General features: G+C 31.3%; 1 protein-coding gene across 1 annotated transcript in view; it reads left to right on the top strand.

Moving 5' to 3' along the window:
- LOC124532289 overlaps positions 1-20,192 on the top strand; it is a 159,706-nt gene extending 139,514 nt beyond the window's left edge. The window contains exons 5-7 of the mRNA XM_047107115.1: positions 14,987-15,185; positions 17,500-17,606; positions 18,697-20,192. Coding sequence (XP_046963071.1) covers positions 14,987-15,185; positions 17,500-17,606; positions 18,697-18,819 — 429 coding nt within the window. The 3' untranslated portion in view covers positions 18,820-20,192. The remainder of the gene's footprint in view (positions 1-14,986; positions 15,186-17,499; positions 17,607-18,696) is intronic.
- Positions 20,193-21,863: the final 1,671 nt, after the last annotated feature.

The raw sequence follows: 21,863 nt of genomic DNA, 5'->3' as shown, positions 1-21,863 counted from the left end.
TTACATTGCAATGAAATTAGAATATAAATGGATCCAATAAAGCCTCACCATATCGAGTTTCATTTTAAATTCAAGTAATAAAAGCGTGAAAAATGTGCAGATAAAATACCAAAAAGCCTTTGTAAATGAATATTAGTAGACCAGTATTCATCTAACAAAGATTTTAGTATACGAATAGACAGCATATTTTCAAACTGATATGCAGGATCAGAATATTTATCTTAATGTTCTGAATAAAAAAAATGCACTTAAAGTATATTTATTTCTTATAATTAATAAAACAATGCAAATAAATAATTAAAGCTAACATACATTTAAACGATACAAGTATCATAAAGATGAAGCATCGCTAAGCTATGGACAACATTTCACGAGTAATATACAAATTAATTCTGACAGAATCACATGGCTGATATTCAATATTTAAAGGCTTTTCTCAACTACTGCGAAAAGGCTTTCTTAATTAGCGTTAATACACTCAGTCGCACCATGACATGTTAAATAAGTACTCTTTGTTATACTATTGTTATAATTAAAATATAAAGAAGTTTTTGAGAAGAGCGGAGAGATAACGTTCGATATCATTCTAGTTATAATATGCACTTGAACGGCTTGATCGGCTATTGAAGAGCTGATTTGTTAATTACGATAAAGCTTTTGACTCTATTGCCCACAAGAGTTTAGGGAAATCTTTAGAATCTTTAAGAGAATCTGTATTTAAACTAAGGTATATGCAAATTTATTATCACCCTCGCTCTACTTCACGTTTATATTCATAATAACCTTTTATATATTACGTGTAATTTGTATATATTATCAATTAATTAACAGTAAATATTAAAACGTAATAAGGGATAAAACGATTTATTTATTTGAGTAAATTTAATTGTAATATAATTAAAAGTGAATCAAAAAAACATATCATCGTACTCATTTCAAAGTCTGATAGAAAGTAGGAAAAGAGTATGAATCAATTTAATTTATACATGCATATATGTAACTTGGGGATATAACAAGTCAAGAGCAAATAATGTACATTATAGCTTATTGTGTTCAAAGTTTATCGAAACCTATTAAATTTTAATCAACTCAAATTACTTATAGTTAGCGTATTTGATTAAGATTCAAGTGCGGTAATTCATGCATGAATAAGCAATAAATATATTATATTATTAATAAACAATGTAGAATCTATATAAATTAAGTAACAAGCCACTTACTTACTAATCATATGAATTCAGACTTCATAAATAATCCATCGTAAATGTATAATATATAGGTATACCTATTTAGATCATCCTCAAGAATTGTAAAATATGTAAAATGTATTTATTTCATTTATGTACTATAATATGCGTAGACTTTTTATGGTGTCCTTACAATCTTTTAATTATTGTGAGATATAATTTATCTTTAGATCATCCTTACGATTAGCGAAGCCGACATTTAAGCAGCTCCACGAATACAATGGTTTGGCTATTATTAAAATAAATATTCAAGGTCACAATTCAAATTTTGAACAGTCTATCAATTGAGCAGGCAGTAATCAAAGACATTTTTCTACTAAATTTTCTTTTCCTTTTTTCGAAATATTACATCAACTGCTTTACCACTAATGTACTTATAAGTTCCTGGGCTTCGTGTACCTCTTGTACGTTCTAGTTCTTGGCCGGAGTATGCAAGAAGTATAATTAGCTATCTTCATGTTGTCTTAGATTTTCGCGATTATCACACATTGAAATAAAACTAGTTTTATCGAATTTAAATCGCGTATATTATTTTTATCATCCCGACGTTTTGAGCACTTTACAGCGTTCGTGGTCACGGGTAGACTACTACCCATTATCTTATTCTTAGGATAATTAATTATTACAAGTGCAATTTTAGCTTGTACTCCTATAATATATACCGTATCTATATTTATTATTTCTATTTTCTTTCCATCATTTAAATCCACTTATTTTTATGACAGATCGTAAATGTTTTTCTACGATTCCATAAGCAAACTTTTAATAGCTTGAATTAATTTAATTTCCTTATTAGTTTTACACGAAGCCGCCATCTGTGTCTGTCTACAGCAGGGCTGCTTAGAACTATAATAATTATCTAGTCAAAGATTTCACAGAATACGTATAACTATGGCTGATATGATAATCTCAAATAAAAGACAAAATCGAAGAGAAACCAGTGCACAACTCTGTCTCAAGTCGACTTAAGATGTTTATTTTAATTAATATATAAGTATTCTTTTTCTATGCATTTATTGACATTTTTACGCTAGTCTAGTGAATATAATAAGTATATGACATCAGGGGAAATATGACAACATTTCTGCAAAAGAACAACTGCCTCCCTCACCTTTTTTATATTCTTTCCATTCTAGACGGGAATTTATTTATGAAGTCAAACGCTAAAAGGTGTATACGAAAAAAATAAAACGAAGAGCTTCCTCCCGTCTTCCATTTCAATCGATCTCTGCCATTGAATATGAAGACGTGACTTGGCTTATTTTATTCAACTCTTTAACATGAAATTGAAGTATTATGTCACTTGCGTTTTCGATTTACCAAGGAAATAAGAATATGTATACTTTATTATTGATGCACGGAAAGCGTGCCATAAACAGATTTGAATATGGAATCAAATCCTTTTTACTCACATTCTGTCTGCTATCGTAAAATATGATACATATCTATCTATTAGGACTAACGAACAAATTAATTCACGCTCAGTTCAAAATGGGCCAAGAAATCAAAAATTATAGAAGCGTGTTTTATATTTGTTATCTATCACTCAGAAAAATCCTGACCACTTTGAACCGCGTCTATAATTTCCAACGGAAATTAGCCAATTATGTAAGACAAGAGCACGGCAAACACAGGTGCACTTACTCTTCCCTCAGTCTTCATATCCAATTGGAAGCACCAATGGACTTGCATAAGGGGAGTTTAGGAATTCAGATTCGAAGACTTTACGAGCTATTCGTGGGTATGGTATGGAAGTGTTTTCCAAGTTCCAAACTTCTAATGTCAATTCCTTAGCAGTAAAACCCTTATAAGCAAATCTTGCCCATACTGGGTTCTGCAGTCTTATAAGATAGCATCCATAGCAAAAAATCAATCATTAATAAAATTCCACCTCTAAAGGAAGAAAAATCTCTAAAATATGTTATAGAATTACTATTCATTTTATACTTAGTCTCAGTTATTAAATTTTGTGCTCAACGTTCTACATAAAGATACAGTCTTTCCAGGTTTTTGTAAATTAAATCCCCAAAGAGATAAAATGGAAGGGTTTGTTTAGTACATCATTAGTTTTAAAATTGGAGTCACGAAAATGGATATGTAGCCTCTTACAAGAAACAAGACTTTTTCAGAGTTTCCTAATTTCAATCCGGTCCAATCGCTCCAATTGGCTTAATGATACGTACCGTGACTTAATAAACTACCTTTCACTAATTTTCACCGAGGGAAAATCTTGTAATTTATAAATGTTTTTTGTGCTATCTTTTCTTCCAGACCTTAAGCCACGTTTTCAAAAGTTCATTACTTCTATAAAAACCGATGTTCTTCTATATGCTTTAAAACAGATGGGCAGTAAATAAAAGACACAAAACAATCACCATGACATAATAATTAATGAAAAACATGATAAATATAGATGCCATTCAAATTATAAATAAGACATTTTTCTATGAAACTGTGCCAACGCAACAAACACCGTGTCATGTAAACTTGGGAAAGCCATTTCTCTAAACCTATTTATAAATCAAACGTATTATCCTACATTGAGAATACAAAGTGTTTCAATGCTAAACGTAAGCCTTGAAAATGAATCAACATATGCAATTTACAACAAATAACTCAATTATGTTTAAACTGATCGAGTACCACCAGCTGAGGAATTGAATCCGATAAAGATCAATTTCTGCAAGGAAGACAATTCAACAAAGTCACGTTCCACATCAATGAAGAAATATTCGTCATAGAGTCTGAAAGTGTTGCCGTCTAAAATAACAAAAAAATATATAAATAAGATATAACAATGGCACGGAAAGCACAACACTAGAGAATAGGACTAATAATATTTTTATTTGTATATATCATTATTTAGGCGTCTTTTTGGTAAATAATACTTCTCACTGTCATGTAAAGATGTGACGATGATGAAAAATATCCGATAAAAACATTTAATTGTTAAAACATTTATGCAAATCAATCTTTAATCATTGTAACGATTAGAACGCAAGGTATTTAACTTTTTGATAAAGATAACGTCCAAACAAAACATATATATGATTAAATTAATTAATACTGAGTCGTGAAAGCGCAGTTTTCTTTTTCTAGATTATTCATAGAAAATAAAGTTCTAAAACCAAACAAGTAATTTCCCGAAGGAACGCAATTGTATTTTATCTGCTTACATAGTAGAGAGTTCTCAGTTCATAGCTACTTCGTTTAGTTGTGGAAATCTATTTTTTTATATTTTAAAAAAGCCATTGAAATGATTGTATTATTATTGTGCTTTGTTTGATTGTCACCGGTTTTCATGGGTACGCCACTCCGAGGTCCCGGGTTCGATTCCCGACCGAATCAATGTAGATTATCATTAGTTTATATCTTGGGTCTGGGTGTTTGTGGTGCCTTAGTTACTTCTGATTTTCCATAACACAAGTGCTTTAGCTACTTACATTGGGATCAGAGTAATGTATGTGATGTTGACTCATATATATATACTTTTTTTTTAATAAGAGATTATAGGAGAGGAGATAGGGTTTATTTTATTGTAATTAAACGACTTGACTTGAAATGATAGAACTGTGTATTTTTTCTGACTTTCTTGGAATCCTAATTCAGGGACATCCTGATGAATAAAGATTATTTTTACAACAAATAATGTAGAAAATTACTTTCATTTTAAGTACATAATATTTTTTTATGTATAGAGGTTCTACAAATTTCAATTTATTTTAGTTAAATTGTTCATGTACGTATGTAAGCTTAGGATAAATGTTTGTTTTTCACACCTTGATAACAGAAGACGAAACCAACTTCAAACATACTCCACCTGACGCGTAATAGCGTGATATTGAACACATGACTTATTTTAGTTAAATTATATCCAAATATGTAATATAGACTGATGAGATAAAAAAAAATAGCTTCAACGTCAACAATTATATAAAAATAAAGGTGTTAACAGAATGGCCCAATGCATATAATATTTGCGTTGGAATTGGCCCAAAACCACATCTTTAAAGGGAAAAGACGCCTAAACCAGTAGTGGAATATATACAGAATATTATTTTACTTAACTTTACTTCTGGCATAGATAGAGCTCCTCTTAAATTACTTAAGCTGAATATGAAAAAAATCGATCAAGTTGTAAATTTTACTAAAGCTAAGACTACTACAAATCAGCCCCTTGAAATGGTATTTCCTTCACGAGAGAAAATGACTAATCAGATCTAACAACTCAATTGGAGTAATAAAAGTGAAGTAATCTCTTCACCAAACAATGTTGTCATGACTTAATGGAATCAATTGATTCTCATTTTGAAAATTTTTTGGTCAGAGGATAATAACATATATACACTCTTGGGAAATTTAAAAATTTCAATTATCTTAGCGAACTGTTGAAGTTAGCTATTGGGAATTGCAATATCAATTTTGAATTTCACTCAAAAGTCGAGAAGTGCTCACTGGCCTAGACAACGCTACCACTTGATTGCTTACTGGATGTTTGTCCGACTTCTATCATACAAGACCTTTGCGATAAATAAAGTGATTTCACAGTACACGCAACGAAAGCACTCAAAAGAAATAATTTTCCCATGGTTTTGCAACGTTTTTCATTGACACTCCTATTGGTCGTAGCATTCGCCTATGGCCTTCCTTCAAAAAGGGCTATCAAAAATCCAATTATGATGTATGAGTTGTAAACAAACTTTATAGTTTTGGATTTGAACATTAACTCTTAAAAAAGTTTTATAGTGCTTCATAGAAATTGAGTATATCAAAATAAAATTATAATAATAATAATAAATAACTTTATTGCACACATAATACAATCAAAGAAAATCACACAGATACAGCAAGAAGCAAACTTAACACTAACATACAAAGCGTGCAAAGGGCGGTCTTATCACTGAACAGTGATCTCTACCAGACGACCCTAAAGAAAGAAGCTTGCAAACTCAACGGGCTAGTGCAAAATAATTCACAACAAAGCAATATAAATACACAATAAATATACATACATACATACATAACAACTATATATACATACACATATAAGATACATACATATATAAAATAAATAAATAAAGTAAATGATATTGATAATAATTATGATTAACAAGATATTACACACATAGTACCTACAATTAATCACATAATTCATGTACCTAATACCTCCAAAAATAAAATAAAAGTTATGTTAAGGACAAGTAGAAGTTTTTAACGCGAGTTTTAAAAATACATATTGATTGAGATTGTCTAATTTCAAATGGAAGAGAATTCCACAATCTAACTGCTTTTATTGTAAATGAATTGGAATACGATTGTGTTTTGCATAATGGCATGCTCAATTTATTATCATCTTGTGAACGTAGATTTATATTTGAGGAAAGATCAGCACGGATGGAGAAACGTTCTTTTAAATAAAGAGGAGAGTAAGGGTTGAATAGGGTAGAGTATAGGAGAGAAACAGTATGTAGGTTGCGACGAAGCCCTACTGGGAGCCATCCGAGTTCAGAACGGAACTGCGAGACATGGTCGAATTTCCTAAGTCCAAATATAAATCTAATGCACAGATTTTGAAGACGATCCAACTTACCAACTAATTCCTCCGACAAGTCTGGATAGCAAGCATCAGCGTGGTCCAAAACCGGCAGTAACAGACTATTGGCTAGTAGAATCTTTGTCTTAGTCGGCAGAAGGTTTTTAAATCTTTTAAGGAAATTTATACTAGCAAAGATTCTCCGACTAATTTCCGCTACATGAGACCGCCAGGATAGAGAGCTATCTACGATGATCCCCAAATTTTTAACAGTATTCGAAAAATTCAAAGTGGATCCGTTAAAAATAACTTTTGGAAGGTTGTTGGAATCGATTTTGGTAAGCTGTTTCGTCGTTCCTATAAGTATAAGCTGCGATTTGCTAGCATTGACCGACAATCCAAATGACTGACTCCAGTCGGTAATTATCTTGAGGTTACTATTCAGTTTATCGATAGCCGCTGTAATGTCTTGTACTGGAGTCGTCACATAGATTTGTAGGTCGTCCGCGTAAAGATGGAAGGGAAGAGTTAGAAGTTCAGTGACAGTATTGATATAAATGGAAAACAGAAGAGGGGAAAGGACACTTCCCTGAGGAACTCCAGCACTAAGACAGCAATACGAGGAATGACGGTCCCCAGCTCGAATACACTGTTGTCGACCAAACAAGTAAGAACGGAACCATTCTACAACATTTGGCGACAAGTTTATGGATTCTAATACGGCCAACAGGATGTCATGGTCAACCGTATTAAAAGCGTTACTAAAGTCCAATAAGGCTAATATAGTAACATGCTTTTGATCCATTGCGAACCGGACATCGTCAAAAACCTTCGCAAGTGCCGTCACAGTGCTGTGGCCAGGTCGGAAGCCGGATTGGAACGGACTTAGGATGCTGTGTCGTGTTAGAAAAAGGTTAAGTTGGGAATGAACAATACGTTCAAGGATTTTAGACAAGAAAGAGAGGATAGAGATAGGACGATAATGTGAAGGTAAAGTCGGGTGAGGAAGTTTGGAAATAGGGATAACGTGAGCAAAGCGCCAAACATTAGGAAAAGACATACAGGAAAGAGAGTAATTAAAAATGTGACAGATAATAGGTGCTATTTCGTCGAGGACAAGTATAATCATTTTGCGACTAATCCCATCGCTACCAGTGGCATCCGATGAGATAGAAGCTACATTCTTATAAATGTCATCGGTGGTTATAGGTTCAAAAGTGAAATTGGGATAGTTGGATTTGATCCGTGACTTAAGGAGGGAAATGGTTGACGCTTTATTGTAGTTTTGTGAGGCAATATTGGCAAAATGATTATTGAGGGAATTTAGATCAATGTCAGGAGAAATGGTTACCCTGGATCGACCAATACCCAATAAAATTAATACAGAAATAACAATAAATACGCCAAAAATATTTTTTTTAAAAGTAGTATCTTTCTGGGAATACGTAATTGTTTAAGAAAATTTTAACAATGTATTGTAATAACTTATTCATAGCTTGAACTGTACTACATAAGATTTTGTCTCCGAATTTAATATCTAAACTCATTCTTGTTCTAGAGCTTAACTCGCGTGAAGCCTCTAGCCCGTAAACGGAATTGTGATCTATAACGACAGCTGTAGTATGCCTAGCTTGCAAACTTAGACTATGTATTTTACCTAGTCAGCATCCATACATTATACAAACGATCGCCTCCCAGCTATTTCATTTCATTTAAATTGTTTATATAATACATGAGACAAAAAAAAAACCCGCTGAGTTTCTTTCGCCGGTTCTTCTCTACAACAACAACAACAACAACAACAGCCTGTAAATTCCCACTGCTGGGCTAAAGGCCTCTTTTCCCTTTTGAGGAGAAGATTTGGAACATATTCCACCACGCTGTTCCAATGCGGGCCGGTGGACTACATATGTGGCAGAATTTCTACGAAATTTGACACATGCAGGTTTCCTCGCTATGTTTTCCTTCACCGCTGAGCATGAAATGAATTATAGCGGTGCTTGCCTGGGTTTGAACCCGCAATCATCGGTTAAGACGCACCACTGGGCCATCTCGACTCTTCTCAGGTCAGGGTATTTTCTTTTCCGAACCGGTGGTACTGTTTCAATTGACCATCAATAAGAAAGTGTAATACTGAATAAAGCAATTTGAGTTTGAGTATGAGTTTGGCTAAACGAACGAACGAAACAACTAATACGTTTTAATCATAGTGACGCGTAGTTTTTGCCTAAAAATAAATATATCGACCATGAAACAAAACTTTGACGTGAAACACGTGTATGGATTTACATTCTTCGGATGAATGTTCACACATCTAGATAGTTTTTATTCTGGGTCCACATAATGTAGTATTATTTTATAACTTCACCAAAATAATGTTTATTATTTCTTAAATGTTTTCATATCAAATCAAATCAAATCAAAATAAACTTTATTCAAGTAGACTTTTACAAGCACTTTTGAATCGTCATTTTACAACCAAGTGAAGTGAAGCTACCACCGGTTCGGAAAGTAGATTCTACCGAGAAGAACCGACAAGAAACTCAGTAGTTACTCTTTTTTAAAATTTATAAATGCAATGTCGTGTTAGTTAAATACATTTTTTTAAATTAATATATCCTGCGTGGAAGTCAACAGGTATTAGCTCCACGCTTTTTTATCATCTATAAAATCTTGTATTGAATAATATGCTTTTTCTACCAATGTATTTTTTACAAACGATTTGAATTTACTAAACGGCAAAGTTAAAAATATCTGCGGAATTTTATTATAGAAGCGGATACCCTGCCCCAAGAAGGACTTATTGCCTTTGCGGAGTCGGAAACTTGGCGTTATAAGCTTATCCTTACTCCTAGTGCACATACAATGTTTATCGCTGATTTTAGCAAAGTGATCAATGTTATTGTGAATACACATGATATTGTTGTAAATATATTGCGTAAGAGGGTTCACGTACATTCAAAGTAATAAGCTATGATTAAATAAAGTCATATGAAGCAAATAATCCGAATATCAACACGAGTTACCTTCGCCTCAATCACAAGTGCCTCTTGTATTCGTTTAATTGATCTCATCCTGCTTATATTTGCGTGTTTAATATTCATACTGAAGTATGTGTTGACAATATTTTTGATTTTAATTTAAGGATACATAAATATATTCATTTAATTATCTTTCTTTATATCATATGGTTGCTACTATACTACGTACTATTATTTTATTACAAAAATTTGTAATACTATTTTATTACAAAAATCTCAACGAACTCATATCTGAAATAACAAGCTTAATTATTTATAACTAATATAATATTAGTTAAAAATTATTAAGTATACTTATATACTAGTATATACTAGAATCACTAGGCGATTTCAAGCGCCTACACCATAAATATAAGTATGACCTCAATCGATCAAGTCGTTCAGACGTTACACGATCACTAACAGAACAAACAATATTGTTATGAAATATAATAAGACTCGCAATTGAATGAATACTACTTGAAAAAGAAAAATTGGATGAGCCTAATAACTTATAAATATTGTTCATAAAACATTTAATATCTGGTCGCCCTAACTGCAAAGCATTTACGTACGTCTCGTATCCTTAAATAATAACGTTATAAATATATTTCTGTTCCATATTTAAGTACGGTAAAATATAAACTGGCTCTGTTGATAATACTAAAGTCATTTCAAACTGAATGAAATGACTAATACGAATAATGTATTTTATTGTATTCTGAGAGGGATGTGAGTCAGAGAATAACAGGCGGAAGGTTCAAACTTTACACACTGTCAGTAGGTATATGCAAAGGTGTTTGTCACTATCACTAGACGCTTAGGCTCGTCATCTTTTGAGAAATAAATAATAAAATGTATAACTTAAGAAAGGCGAGATGGCCCAGTCGCTAGAACGCGTGCATCTTAACCGATGATTGAGGGCTCAAACCCAGGCAAACACCACTGAGTACTCATGTGGTTAATTTGTGTTTATAATTCATCTCATTATTGGCGATGAAGGAAAGCATCGTGAGGTACCCCGCATGTATCAAATTTCTTAGAAATTCTGCCACATGACTATTCCAACCAACCCACATTGGAAGAGCGTAGTGGAATATTTTCCAAACCTTATCTTCAAAGGGAGGGTTAAGGCCTTTACAGACTTGATTTTTTGTATAACTTTAGTAGTTTACTTAATACTAGAAAATTGGTACAATATTATTTTACATGATGATAGCCGCTCGTTAACGTGTAAACACGTAAATACGAAACTGTAGTAATGATGCAAAAAGCATCCGATATCTCAAACAACATGAGTTCGTTGAAATGAATCCTGAACGTGTAGCTAAATAGGAACGAACCATCGATTTGTAGTTACAATTTAATCTACTTCATCATATTTTAAAAATTATAAAATACTTTTCATTCACACACACATTCTAACAAATTATATGCACTACGTATAAATTATTTAAAGGTGGTTAAAATATACGTAGGTATACGATTTTATCTTGAAATTCTGATTAAAATGTATATTCTTTAAATTATGCATACAGGTTCTAAAACAAATAATATTAATGCACACGACGTAGATAACATTAAAGCGCTTCCATAAATCAGTAAATATCAGTATGCTTACAACGAGAGTCGGTTAAGAATTCAATCGTGAGTACAATAGAATTCCTTTCGGAGCGGTTTATTTGTTCGTAGTTGGAAGCTGTCGCGAGCGGTAGGAAATTAAAATTCATTACGTTTCATTTATTCCAACGATAATTGCTATAGACGACGAACAGCAAACTTCCTAAGCCAAGTTTCACAATACTTACACGAACCCTTGCTTTGTTAGGTGGTTTGGTTCACTATTTTTTAATTAGTTGTTGATTGGATGTGAAATATGAATTATCGAAAAATAATATTTTCATAATAATTGAAATAAGAAGAACAATATTTTTAAAAGGGAAATAAACATATTTTTACTACATCATAATAAGCTATTTGACAATGCAAAAAATAAATTGTGAATTATTGTAATAAGTGTATATTTTGAGTTTAAAAATGGTTATTTACTAACGAAAGTTGAAAATAATACTTAATTTATTCAAAAATAAAAATGCATTTTTTCAAACGTTTGTCACGTGACACAAAACGCTCCTGATTGGCCGGGCTTATGATGAAGTCACTTTCTTGTTAACCTTGCTTTTCTACAATATGTACTACAGATTAAAATACAAGAAAGTGACGTCACCAACCCCTTTGCGTCGTCTAAGTAGCGTTTTTGAGCGCTATTTAAATATGGAATTTTTAATATCATATTTTTCGGTAAATATGTACTAGATATAAAAAACAACATTTACTGGGTTCCTTAACTTCTACTAAATAATATAAAATGGATTTTAAAAACCAATCAAATAGCCTATTCACGCGTTGTAATCGTATTCATATGTAAAAACAGTATTATTCAAAAAGGTATTATTAAAAATAATATAAGTTTCCGTTCAGTGTGAACGCCACAATTTTCAAACAGTTAATGTTGTGGTTACAAAGCAAGATTGTCTTTATCGGCTGAAGCTGGAAACGTTCCAGTGCAAACTTATCCACTTTAAGCCCTGATTGCACTCAGTCCAGTAATAGCCGTTCTTTTACAGTTACAAGGAAAATTCGCAAGATTTCTATCTTACAACTTTGAAACTATTGCACTTTTAGATTGTTCTTAAACAATTCCACGTTATTTCAACATTCTCGAACTATGTTATGGAATTGTATTTCAAGTTCAAAGGCTTTCACGCTCAGGTAAGTCAATTCAATTGATAATTCAGAAAAAAAAAGGATTAATTCAACATAAATAAAACAGTTATAGAACGGATAGCAGTTCTCACCACAAGCTCACCTTTAAACAACAAATAACAAGCAAGTTGGGACATGATGTCGCGTTCCCGACGAATTAACAATTGTTTGAAAGTTATCTTGTTAGTGAAGTGCTATTTATTATTATTATGAATTTTCCGAAAAAAAATTCTAAACAGCAATAACTTTGTCACTAGCCTGGTAACAAAAATTACGATGATACAAAGAGAGTACTTATCAAGAAAATGTTGCGGAAAAAATACTAAGTTACTCTGTACAGACTTAAGGTAAAACAGCACAGAGAGCTATAGTACCTGTATCCGGTGACCGCCTTTAAAGATTGCATGTTACTTGAATGACTTTTTACATTCATAAAACTATTTAGCATAAAATTAAATTACATTTATTTTATATTCCAATTACCTTTCTGTAAATTTATAAAAAAATATAAAACAATCCAATTAACAATTTTATTATACCTGCCTCTGTCGTTCACGTTACGGAAGCAAATTGAGGTTTACAAGAGATACAGGTATCTTACAACAGGATATTCGACGCTTCGTCGAAAAGTTGAATATTCGGTATCCAAACCATACAATCATTTATATATATATTTTTTCAATGTTTCTCGTTTTATAAACGAAGACTGGCATACTATAAATCGAAATTTAAAATAGGAATCATACTCATTATATCAGCGTTTGTTCTCCTGAAAATCTTCTGGTACAATAGAAAATATTTAGATCATTTTGTTTTAATATGAAATTTTATATTTAAAAAAACATAATTAATTCTTTCCTATGTAAACTTGGCTTGCGCACTGCGGTGTATCATAATTCTCTTGTAGCGTGGAAAATTGTATCGTATTCTTAATTAAAAGAAGCGCGTTAAATATTGTTCGTAATTATTACTTTCATAAAAAAAGAAAATTAATTATATGTATTTGTATAAGTTCCGTAATCGAATATTTATCACTTCATTGCGGTTTTACGGTTCGGATACACGGTGAGATCAGTGATTGGTACACGTGAATCTTAGCACAGAAATACACCTCCACGAAAATTGATCTTTTGCACGGCGGTAAAGGAAAATATCGTGGGGAAACTTGCATGTGTCGGATGAATGTCTGCCACATGTGTTATGATACCAACCCGCATTAGAGCAGTGTCGTGGAATAAACCTCGAATCTTTTGAGGAAAAGGCGATTTATCATATAATAATAAGCTTTATTGAACTTAATATGAAAATGGATTTAAAAAAATATTTACCAACGTTTATATATAATACGTAACTTTAATCGATTACATGAGCTGTTGATGTCATATTATTAAAAATATTAATTCATTCTTAAAGCATATTTTAGATAGAAGATAAAATTGGACTAAGTAACAATAAAGTTTATATAATAAGTGCAGTAAATTTCCTGCAAACAGCCTGTAAATTTCCCACAGCTAGACTAAGGCCTCCTCTCCTACTAAGGAGAGGGTTTTGGAATATATTCCACCATGATGTTCCAATGCGGGATGGTTGGCACATGTGGCAGAATTTCGATGAAATTAAACACATGCAGTTTTCATCACGATGTTTGCCTTCACTGTTGAGCATGAGATGAATTATAAACACAATGAAGCACATATATACACTGGTACTTGCCTGGGCTTGAACCCGCAATCATCGGTTAAGATGCACGCGTTCTAATCACTGGATCATCTTAGCTCTTGAAGTTACTATATAAATCAATTATTAAATTTAACTAATATTAATAGTTGTATAAGAGAGTCTTGTGAGGATCTGAAAATGCCGAGAGTGTGGGAAAGACGCTGCATGCTTTAAAAGTGCTCTAATTACACGTTTTAAATGAAGCATAAAGTATTCTTTCTTTGAGATTGCCATTTCCCGTTTGAGAAGGAATTTAAAATAAACAGTAAAAGTTCAAACGTATGTGCAATTTTTCTACTACCTTGACTATAGTAAAAACAAATGTGACAATTAAACGTATTTCTCATTATTGTTATAAGTCTATAACGCATAGTTTGTAAAAATTGTACAAATAATACCATCAAAATAAAAACAATATTACAACCTGTTTATTTTTATTTAAAGTTATATTTTATACTCATATAATCTTTCAATCGGTCAAAAGTACTGAGGGTAAAAAACTGAAATTTGGTATATCGCTTTATTTTATAGCGGAAGCATCCGCTATGAAGGGGCTTTTGAGAGTTTCAGCTTTAATTGGGGAAACGGAGTAACTTGATATGAATTTTTCATTACTAAAATAGAATAATCAACAAAGAATGGTCAATGAATACTTAAAAAACTTTTCAGGTCAATCGTAAACCCTGTTTTAAATATTTCAGGATGTAATTCGTCTAGAGACTCAGTACTGGTCTCTTGTTGAAATTCCGAAGCAAGAAAAGGCGGAAACTGTGCCAGCGTTCGTACTGCGAGCGTGCGCTATCATGGAAAAGACACAGAAGTCTGGGGAGGGTGTCAAGACGTCTTCCAAGCTAGCTGAAGAAGCTGCCGATAGAAGGGAGCGGATAGAACGACTGAATGGTAATATTATTTATACCTCTCAATTATTTATATCAAGTAATAAATAGGCAATGACAATAGTTCACATTTTCTCCCCTATTTGCTAACCGAATTTAGTTCTTTCTTTGTTTTGTAGATAATAATAAGGTTAATGATTAAAAATTTGGCAATAATAGTAGAAAAATATTCGAACATAGATAACGAATTCATATATATATATATATATACATAGTAATGACCATTTTGCCAATCTATTGTGCAACCACTGTGCGAACATTACTTTTTATTAATACGAATAAATTATATACAAAAAATACAATGTAACGATAAAATGAAATACTTTATTTACCTACAAAGCTTTTCAGCGGCTTTTTCTTTTAGTATGTAAACTAGAAAGAAGTCACATATATAAACAAATCCGTTATACCGGTTCGGTTTAAAGCGAACTGAGAGTAGCGACCATATCTATTTCCAATTTCCGACTGTTTGATAGTTTATTCTGCTTTTTCTAGTCGGAACCTATACACGAGAAAATAAAAACCTCTATATTATATGTATATTTTGAAAAAAAATTAAGTAATCTTGTAAATTTTTAATCTCAAAACATATTGGATTATTTATAAACTATTATAAGCAAAATATGCTTAATTGTTTTTTTTTTTTGCCATCAGCCAATAATTTATATTTCAATCCATTTTCATTCATCTAAACGTATGTGATCATCATTCAATTTTCCCAAGAACAGATCTTGTGAAAATTGAATGATGGTAATTTAAAAAGCCATTTATAAATTTAGCTGGCTGTTATCCAACTCATCCAGACGTATATTGACATAGGAATTCCCCAATCGCGCCTTGAATTAGCCGACAGATGTCTTTCTAATTATATTCCAAACTCGGCGAAACAATTCAAGGTTCTTTTATCCCTTGAGTGACAACCCTCCGAAGGCATTTTATGATTTAAAGACAAACCTTAAATAAGTTAGGTTAAACGCTTTATTAAAATAAAGAAGTTTAGCGATGGCGAGAGAGGGTGCGTCCAACAGTTGATGTCTTCTAAGAGGGAGATCCCATTTTAAGAAATACTTGGTGCTTAATCTGAAGATCCTCAAGACTTAAATTTATTTGAATAAATGCCAACAATCTGAGATCACGGTTGCTATGCTTAATATTATATGCTTTTGTGGCGCCACGTCTGTATCTGTTATGATGTCATTGCATACCGGTTAAAAATAAAATTAAAATTAAATCTTCAAACGTAATACTAGTACTCCTTGTCTGACTTGTGGCTAACTTATAAGGCCGCAAATCCTAACGTTCTAAATTCAAACCCTGAGTCAAGATAATAAAACAGTTATTGTTTTTTTTTCCTTTTCGTGAACTTGAAACTAGAATTGAAGGAGATTGTATACATTCTAGAAAAATGAAGCCTTCATCATAATCATCTTGGCCATTTTTATCCCTGTTTTTAGATGTTATTGGGTACTTTTGCAACCACTCAAAAATAGACGTACCATACGATAATTTACGTGAAAGAATGCCAATATTATTCCATTAATATATATAATTATGTAAATCAATAGGGCAAATCTTTACTTGATTAATAAATACGAGTTAGTACTTATTAGTACGAAACCTGTAAGTGTAAAATTCTAATAAGACTTCTTTACTCTAATAATAATCTAATATCTACTTTTAGCTCTAATACCTCTTCGGTCTAGTTGAATTGATTATAGATAAATCTAGACGGGTATAGACCTGGCCTAGATTTGTCAATTACTTGTTATAGAATAAGTAACCGAGCTTTCCATCGAACGTATAAATTGCAAGTGCAGATGTATTTTCCCACACATATTTACACTGTAGTTTTGCCAATTGTGACAAAAAACATTAGTTTCACAATATGTTTACGCTCAATATTATACATTAATGTGAAATTTATAATTATTACCGCTAGCACGGCAACAAAACATCAGATCAAACAACGTATGTTACAAAATTTATCGTTTTATGAGAGCTTATACAGCATTTTATTTTACAAACTATTATGTATAATAAATACATATTAACATTTTATTTTCAAAGAGAATATAAATCTTTTTGAATGTTTTTGTAATTTCTGTGCAAAATTTTATTCTACGTTCCTGGGATTTTAGCGGTCGAATATCATTCCTCACGCACTTGGCTCGAGCCTTGTTAAAGCTGACATAATAACTAAATTTCCCCTTCAGACGACGACAAAGCCGTGACCTGTGATTGAGAAGAGTCTCTAAATGTAAATGAATAGTTTTATTATGCCTATTGTCAATTAATTCGTATTTGGTGATCATTTTCAGACATGACGACATCTCAAATAGAGACTGAGAACACTCAAATGACAAATGATTTATATCGTTTGCTTAAGAAGTACACAGGCTTGAGGAATCTTATCAGAGAGCTTAAGGTAATATTTAAAACAGTAATATTAAATAGGAAGAACTAATACATGTTTTTTTTTTAATAGTCACATAAACATTTGTAATTTTAATTACTTGTATATACTTTACGTTATGATTAAACGACGTAAGCTTTATATACGATAATCAACTTTTTATTATACACCTATCATGTGTGTTCCTATATGTATATATAATATTTAATTGTGTGTAAAAAAAAATTACGAAAATTGATCCAATTATTTTGTACTGTAAAATATTTGAGCTAATATTAAAGAAGTCAATTTACTCTGATAAAACCTTTTAAGGAATAATAAAACTGAACAATGAATAAATTTAAATATTCTCTTCACATTGAATACGAATTAAAGAAGCTCATCTACATCATGTACTTATTTGCTTACACTTTGAACTCTTAACTTAATTACCTACCTAATTAAAAATTGCCTTACCGTTGATCTTGATATAAAATTCACAATTAACTTAAATTAGACTATTTATTTTAATATAACTTAAAAGTCTACTTCAAATGATACTTTGTTCATTGAATGCGTGCAGCTATAAGCTCTAAGCTAGTAAAATAGTATAATAAAATTTTCTAACAAATAAAGCCGACGACAAAAGCATGATTTAGCCGCAATTGCTGTTGAATCGCTGTCATTTATTAAAGAATTCCGTTGTCTGTCTCCGAAACTCATTATCAGATCTTTACAAAATTTAAATAAGATAATTTCAGCACAAACCGTTAGCAAACCTCTTAGAATATTGCAATCCAAATGTCTATAAAAAAAATGTAAATACATCGAAATTGAGAATATTTTTGTTGAGTTGTTGTTGGTTTCAGTGATTTAATTTGAACAATTTAATTAAATCGATGAACATACATGAATGATGTTGTCTTAAATTTTCACGATTATTACACATTTAAATAAAAGACTACCCGTAGTCTACCCGTGACCACAAACACTGCAAAGTGCTCAAAACGTCGGGATGTTTAAAAAATAAAAAATAATTAGTATACGCGATTCAAATCCGTTATAATTAGTTTTATTTAAATATACATGACATGAATTTCGTGAACGTATTTTAATATTTCAGTCGGAGTACGTCAGCTCGAAGATTTATCCGATGTTTCCGCGGTACACAATGCTGAAGGACATGATAAAGGACATAATGCACGACCCCGACTACATGGAGGTATGCCACGAGGTGGACCCTTAGCGCGGGGTGCGCAAATAAATGAGGGCCTCCTTCACCGACCGCTCGCGGTCGAGACGTCGCTAGCTGAGTTATCCTCGGAATCCCTCTGAGGATACAGGTTGAAATTCCTTTGCCACTTTCGGATTAAGCGGGCTATGTGTTTGTCAGCTTTATTACGGAATATTTCGTCATGTCTTTTTTTTCTCGTTAAATTTCAATATTTTAAAGTCTAAGCCCATTTTTACGTTTCGCAAACTTAATTTGCACAGCTTTTAAGAATTCGCCGAAACATAGCATCACGTTTATCTTGTTAATATATGGATATGTGGTTGATTTTGCATTACTTAACCTTTAACGCAAAATTGATATCCCAATTTGTCCATAATGGAATATATCAAACATCCATTTGTTTAAGTGACAGCAACAAGATTTGCGATACTTGTTATCAATATGAAGACGGAGTAATCCATTGTAACATTTCTGAGTTCAATATACGATTTATATTTTTTTTCTTTAATCCATTCCTTTCTGAACTTTCCTCTGCTCAAGCTGACTGTTTTGGATGACCATCGGATGAGGAAAAGTGGTGAAAGTTGGAAAATATTGTGTTGCTAGCGTCGTGTAGTGTGACGAGTACTCGTTTGTTTTGCGCTACTTTATTCATTGGACATTATTCGTTAATTATGTGATTAATGTAAGTTAGATAAAGTGTAGTATGTAAGTACTCGTCCTTCTTTTTGTTCCTTTTTTGTTTATGTACCTTCAAAATTTATTTGATTATAAAATGTCCAACTTCATAAGACAAGTATTTTAAAACAAGACACATATCCGACTGGGACAAACATAATTTAATTTTAGATTAAGCGTGAGCTAAGTGTTTACATGCTGTAGTGTAATTGTTTTAATACCATCCATTTATAAGATAAACACATACATATACTGAATAATTGTGTTCGGAATATTTATATCGCACATTCGTTTTACGTAACATGTACCGTAAGTAATACATATATAGTATTTTTTTAAAAGGAATCAGTAAGGAGTATGTATAAAATCATTCAAAGATTGTATTTCTTCTTCCTTTTTCGTTTCGTCAAAGTGTTACATTTAAAATTTTATTAATTAAAGAACAATAATACTTTTAAAACAATATCAGAATTTATTATATCAATACCATTCTTCTTATTACCTACATAACATATCATACTCAATACATGCAAAATAAGTCCATGGTTGCAGTTTTATATAATCGTTATTAGTAGGCGTTTTAATACCATTATTAATAAAGTAAACATAACATATACATTTCGTGTGGGCATATCGTAGTCGTAGTTTTTTTGATAAGTGTTTAGATCATTTAACTATTGAATAGTATAATGATACAATCATGATGACGGACAAAAAGAGACAAAAAGAGACATACACAAAAACTTAAATACCCTGTTCACCTTCAAGATTGGATATATCAACAATACGATTCGGAGAAAGAATGTCTTATCAATAAAAAACTTAAGTTTTCTTTTTTTGACAAAGTTATCCTAATAAATTATTGTTATGATAGTCTAAGTCATAACAATGTTTGTTTTTTTAGTATGAAAGAACATATCGTATTATAATATCTAATTATATTATTTTTAAAACTTTATTATCATTATTGTTATTTAGGTAAAATGTTTATTGTGAACAGTTGTTTAATAAATATTTACTAAATAACTGTAGACACATTAAATATTTTATTAAAAATCAGTAAAAGGTATTGTGATATATAAAATAAATTACATAAAATTATCGCTTATTATTTTACAAATAATATGAGTAAAAAAAAACTAATATATATAGTACCTATTATTGTCTTTATAGGCTTAGAATTATTAAATTTCTTTTTTTAATTAATTGGTTATTTAATCTTTAAAATATTGCGTCTTTCTTTTATTTAATAAATATTTATATTATATTTTGATAGTGAACACGGTATAGACGTTTCCTTGTAATTGTGAAAATGTTTATAATATTATTCCTCTTAGTGTTACTAGTCGTTAGATACATATCCTTAGACCATCCTATATCTCTATACCAATAATACCAGATTTTTCCAAACAGGCTTTCGCTTTGTCAGTGTCTTGTCAACGTGGGCCATGGTAGTTGCATTTTTAATATTCCTTAGACCAAAATGTACGTTATATGTGTATGTAAGGTGTAAGCTGCAATAATCGTACATGGATGATAACGCCATTATATATGTGTTCAATGTTTGAATAGTATGTAAAATAACATAAACCTATAATAATATTGTAACATTAACGCAGGTTTTAATAAAAAATACTGAATCTCACCTTGTACTTTTTTTAGTAGTTTTGCTTTAATATTATTATGTAGATGTATGTTTCAGAACTAATAGTTTTTGACTTTATACTTGTAGTATGTCGACATAAACATATGTTTTCGACTAATTAAGGTAAGTGTACCTTACTATAGGAGTTTTTGAAATTGTGAAATAAGTTACATAAAATATATGATGAACGAATATGGGCCACCAAACAAATATAAGTTTTTTGAAAGTCGTGTTAACTTCTGAAGATCGATTGGCGAACTTTGCCGATTTTTCTTCAATCACATGACTACGTGACCTACGTGAGCGATAGTGGTTTTCAATTTAAAATCTTATAATTAGGAAATACTGCGTTGTAAAATCTAGCGTAATTTAATTTTACTCTGTAACAATATTAAACAATTAATCATTCTCTGTTAACGGTATGCCATGTTTATAGTTCCCGGAATAAACTACATGGATTTTTATTTATGTTTCTAATTCGGCGAAGTGAAGTAAATTTTAGATGAAGAATTGCTTACTGTATTCAGAATTAAGAAAGGATATTTGTGGTATTAAAAAGAAATTATAAATAACGAAATCCGACGAGACCTTTAAAAATAATTGTTTATGAGAGGCTATATTATTTTAACTGTCATTTATTTTGATTATCCAGATAATGTATTAAATAAAAATATTACATATGTGACAATTGATTCTTATTTTAAAGCATATATCTCAGGAATTTGGCTTGGAA

Source organism: Vanessa cardui, chromosome 9 (genome assembly GCF_905220365.1).
Source record: "Vanessa cardui chromosome 9, ilVanCard2.1, whole genome shotgun sequence".
NCBI lineage: Eukaryota > Metazoa > Arthropoda > Insecta > Lepidoptera > Nymphalidae > Vanessa > Vanessa cardui.
The sequence above is the reverse complement of the archived record's forward strand: the minus strand, read 5'-3'. Positions and strand labels throughout refer to the sequence as shown.